This window comes from Engraulis encrasicolus, chromosome 14, assembly GCF_034702125.1.
Source record: "Engraulis encrasicolus isolate BLACKSEA-1 chromosome 14, IST_EnEncr_1.0, whole genome shotgun sequence".
Classification (NCBI taxonomy): domain Eukaryota; kingdom Metazoa; phylum Chordata; class Actinopteri; order Clupeiformes; family Engraulidae; genus Engraulis; species Engraulis encrasicolus.
The window spans coordinates 47,756,228-47,761,227 of record NC_085870.1 but is presented as its reverse complement, the minus strand read 5'-3'; the positions used below and the strand labels follow the sequence as shown (position 1 = coordinate 47,761,227).

Below are 5,000 nucleotides of genomic sequence, written 5' to 3'. Positions count from 1 at the left end.
GTCTGTCTGTTACACATACCTGTCAGGCTGTCTTTGTATGTGTCTGCATGTCTGTCTGTGTGCATGTTTTTTTCTGTCTCCACTCCAGTCGTGCATTTCAGAGACCTCTAGCGTCACTATGCTATTTTGGTGTGTGTGTGTGTGTGGGTGCGTGTGCGTGCGTGCGTGCTTGCATGTGTGTGAGTACGTGTATGTGTATGGGTCGGTGGTGTTCTTGCCCTTAAGGAATACTTTTCCAGCTATATGTGATGTAATGTGCTGTCTTGAAATAGATGGTGTCCTTCAGTTTACAGCCACTAACTCAAACACACAAATTTGGCCAAGCGAGGCGAACTTCGCCATACATTCCTATGAGGGAAACGAAGTGGGGCGAAGGCAAGGCAACCGAAAATATTCGGCCAAGTTTAATGTTACGCAAATAAGGCGTGAAGTTTGCCTGCGGCGGACAATCAAATCAACAACATTTATGTTTCAATTGATTTGATTCGCTGCTACGACCTGTTGACTGTTAGCTGTCAGAATGGAACACTGAATTTCGCTTTGCTTGTTTAGCCTGCGCGTGTGTGTGTGTGCGTGTGTCTTTACAGCAGGGATTCTTAACCATAGGGCCGCGGCCCAAAGCTGTGCTCAGAAACGTGAGGGCCGCGGAAAAGTTTCAACCTCGCACTGAAAGGCCGGCGTGGGCCGCGCAACTGCATTCATTATCAAATAAAGATGCTGAAGACAGCATGCGTCTTTTTACTCTTGCGCAGTTCTGCTGCTTAAAGGGACACTGTGTGAGATTTTTTGTTCTTTATTTCCAGAATTCATGCTGCCCATTCACTAATGTTACCTTTTTCATGAATACGTACCACCACCATCAAATTCTAGGTATTCATTATGACTGGAAAAATTGCAGTTTTCGTACATGAAAAGGGGGATCTTCTCCATGGTCCGCCATTTTGAATTTCCAAAAATAGCCATTTTTACCTGCAAAAATGACTGTACTTGAACCATACTAGAAAATATGTGTTTATTACTGAGTAAACTTTCATGTAAAGATCAAATTTGGCAATAGGCAGCCCAGTTTCAATGAGCAGCATAGTTGCAGTACCTTTTTTGACCATTTCCTGCACAGTGTCCCTTTAAATGACCACGCACCGCTGTTTTTTTAAAAGTGGAAGACGTGAAATACAAGACGGCAATACACTTAGCAGTAGGCTACACGAATGGAGAATGAGAAATTACCAATATTAGATGGGCCCCGGGCCACTCTGCACCCAAAAAATGGGCCTAAACGTCAAAAAGGTTAACAATCACTGCTTTACAGGAGCAGTTTACGGCTATGTGTGATCTCTATATGAAGAATGGTCAGGGCTTTTCTAACCGTGTGTGTGTGTGTGTGTGTGTGTGTGTGTGTGTGTGTGTGTGTGTGTGTGTGTGTGTGTGTGTGTGTGTGTGTGTGTGTGTGTGTGCTACAGGAGCAGTTTACGGCTATGCGTGACCTCTACATGAAGAACGGTCAGGGTTTCGCACTAGTCTACTCCATCACGGCACAGTCGACCTTCAACGACCTCCAGGACCTCCGAGAACAGATCCTACGAGTCAAGGACACAGAGGACGTGAGTGTGTGTGTGTGTGTGTGTATTGTACGTCTGCTATGATTATGTTAAGGTGTGTGTATGGCCAAGGTGCCAATGATGTGATCTTGCTTGGTGTGTGTGTGTGGGTGTGTGTGGGTGAGTGTGGGTGAGTGAGTGGGTCTTCAGGTGCCTATGATCCAGGTTGTTATTAAAGGGGTATGCCACTATTTTGGGGCTCAATAGAGTTCAAATCGTTGGCCAGGGTTTATAAAGGTGGTAAAGTGTCTTATTTTTCATGTTAAGCATTGCCTTGCTTCAAGACAAGTTAAAAGAAGGAATATGTCGCTAAGCTAGTGAAAGTCAATGTATCCGTGTAGCATGCTACAATGCTACACGGATACATTGACTTTCACTAGCTTAGCGACATATTCCCTCTTTTAACTTGTCTTAAAGCAAGACAACGCTTAACATGAAAAATAAGACACTTTACCACCTTTATAAACCCCGGCCAACGATTTGAACTCTATTGAGCCCCAAAATAGTGGCATACCCCTTTAAGTGTGATGAACGGGGTGATGAAGAGGATGAACGGGTTGTGTTTGTGTGTCTGTCTGTCGATCTGTTTGTCTTTGCAGGTGCTTATGATCCTGGTTGTTAATAATTGTGATCTTGAGGGTGAGCGGGTAGTGTGTGTGTATATACAGTTTATTAATGTGTATGTGTGTGGATTAATGTGTGTGTGTGTGTGTTTTGCAGGTGCCTATGATCTTGGTGGGTAATAAGTGTGATCTTGAGGATGAGCGGGTCGTGGGGAAGGAGCAGGGCCAGAACTTGGCTCGCCAGTGGAACCACTGCGCGTTCCTGGAGAGCTCAGCGAAGGCCAAGACCAACGTGCTCGATGTACGTCTCTCCACACACACACACACACACACACACACACACACACACACACACACACACACACACACACACACACACACACACACACACACACACACACACACAGCAGCCTCTTACAATACAGCAACAAGTCTAACATCAATGTCCACAACAAATGTCACACACATACACACTCCAGTACTTCAGATCAGCATCTTAGATTCTCGTAACATACTGTATGCATACACACTCACCACTTGGATCTTAGGCCTGTTGGACTTGATTTCAATTTCCTTCTCTTTCTCTCTCTCTCTCTGTGTGTGTGTGTGTGTGTGTGTGTGTGTGTGTGTGTGTGTGTGTGTGTGTGTGTGTGTGTGTGTGTGTGTGTGTGTGTGTGTGTGTGTGTGTGTGTGTGTGTGTGTGTGTGTGTGTGTAGATCTTCTATGACCTGGTCAGACAGATTAACAGGAAAACTCCGGTGGAGAAGAAGAAAGCCAAGAAGAAGAGCAACTGCACTCTTCTGTAGCCACGCCCACTACACACACACACACACGCCCACGCACTCAGGTGAGACACACACACCTGCACTCTTCTGTAGCCCCCCCCCCCCCCCCCCCCACACACACACACACACCCCGACGGACTCAGGTCATTCTCACACACATACAGTATACACACACACACACACTCCTGTAGCCACGCCCCCTACACACACACACACGCGCGTGTGCCGACGCACTCAGGTGAGACACACACACAACTGCACTCTACTGTAGCCCCCTACACACAAACACACACACACACGTACGTGCATGCACACCCCGACGGACATTCTCACACACATACACACACACACACACACACACACTCCTGTAGCCACGCCTCCTACACACACACACACACACACGTCTACGCACTCAGGTCAGTCAGAGATGGTCTGTACTAGGAGATGAAACACTTCAGAAAGCGCCCATAGGAATGAACAGGGGCATTTTGCTACGCTAATATGATGTGTGCTTGCACATATCCCACCTGTCCGTTAACAAGTGCTTGCTGAGCTGCTCTGTCATTTATCCAATCATCTCGACGCGTAAGCTTTTACGATTGCTCAAACCTAATCGGTATGCCCTCAGAATCTGCTTCCACTGGTCGTTTGCTGATGACATGTGCGGTTCACATCGGGTAGCTACTCGTGGGGTTGCAACCGAGTCCGCACCCACTTGAACCGGCGCAGAACGTGTCTTGTGAAATTCTGTGCATATGCAATTCAACACATCAGTAAGAAAATGATGATTTACAGCATTGCTTTCATATATACGGCCAATCTGAGATAGCCATTATAAACTAGTTTTAAGTGCGATTCCAACCATATGGGTTATGGGTCCCTCCGTTGTTCCATTTCTGTGTAATCATTCATTTTAGGACGCAGATGGTCTTACCAATCAACCCTGAGGCGTAGCCAAGATGGCCGCCGAGTGAAAGGACTTATTTTAAGTGACTTTGGGTCAGTCTCTCTCACACAGACACACACACACACACACACACACCCACCTCTACGAAACTCGCAGAGAGAGAGCGTGTGTGCTCCCTCTGGTGGTCAGAGGTGTCATGACTCCTCCTCAGGGCCCTCTAGCTCTACTACTCTGCTGTTTCAAGTGTGTGTGTGTGTGTGTGTGTGTGTGTGTGTGTGTGTGTGTGTGTGTGTGTGTGTGTGTGTGTGTGTGTGTGTGATAAGCCAGCCATAACTAATAGGATCAAAGCTGTTTGTGTGTGGGGGTGTATTACAATACTTATTAACCCCTTTGTGCAGAGTCAATGTTGTTATGATGTAGTTGAGTCTTTTCAGCAATGAGTGAACAACAGTCCCGCTGGCAGGCCCACCTGCACCAAGAGGCCACAGCTAACAATAGATAGTAGTGTTGTCAAATGATATGACAATTATTAGATGCGTCCCACGCATCTCTATAAGAGGCTTTGGTGTCCGTCCGTCCATCCGTCCGTCCCCCCGTGTCCGTCCGTCCGTCCGCCCGTGATGCGTTTCTGAATTGTGATTCCCTCTTGTGATTCCCTCTTGTGTCCACAAGGTGGCAGTCGCTCAGTGGAGTGGTAGAGCTCAGTTTTGGCCTGGAGCAAACCGGCTACGCGGCTGATTGATAGCATTATCTGACACAACTGCAGAAGCACAGAAGTCTGCATGCATATTCCACCCATGTGTGCTAGCCGAGTTCCTAAACATTCACACAAAGACGTCTTCAGATAAGGAGGATAACTGTCAAGCGCCACACTCAACAAACTCTTCATGGTCAATAACACCAAGCGGAGCACAAAAAATAGGAAGGCATGAGACATTTGCAGATAGCGTTTCCAATGTTCAGTGTTGTTAGACTACACAGCGTGTCTTCAGATGAGGAGGATAACTGTCAAGCGCCACACTCAACAAACTCATGGTCAATAACACCAAGCGGAGCACAAAAAATAGGAAGGCATGAGACATTTGCAGATAGCGTTTCCTATGTTCAGTGTTGTTAGACTACACAGCGTCACCACTCAAAAGAAACA

The 5,000-nt window shown here is 46.8% G+C and overlaps 1 protein-coding gene across 3 annotated transcripts in view; it reads left to right on the top strand.

The window, feature by feature from the left end:
• LOC134462792 (ras-related protein Rap-1b-like) overlaps nucleotides 1-5,000 on the top strand; it is a 23,970-nt gene that overhangs the window by 17,491 nt on the left and 1,479 nt on the right. For all 3 annotated transcript variants that reach the window (XM_063215998.1, XM_063215999.1, XM_063216000.1), the window contains exons 5-7: nucleotides 1,461-1,601; nucleotides 2,319-2,462; nucleotides 2,878-3,008. In XM_063215998.1, the coding sequence (XP_063072068.1) occupies nucleotides 1,461-1,601; nucleotides 2,319-2,462; nucleotides 2,878-2,967 (375 nt within the window). In that variant the 3' untranslated portion in view covers nucleotides 2,968-3,008. The remainder of the gene's footprint in view (nucleotides 1-1,460; nucleotides 1,602-2,318; nucleotides 2,463-2,877; nucleotides 3,009-5,000) is intronic.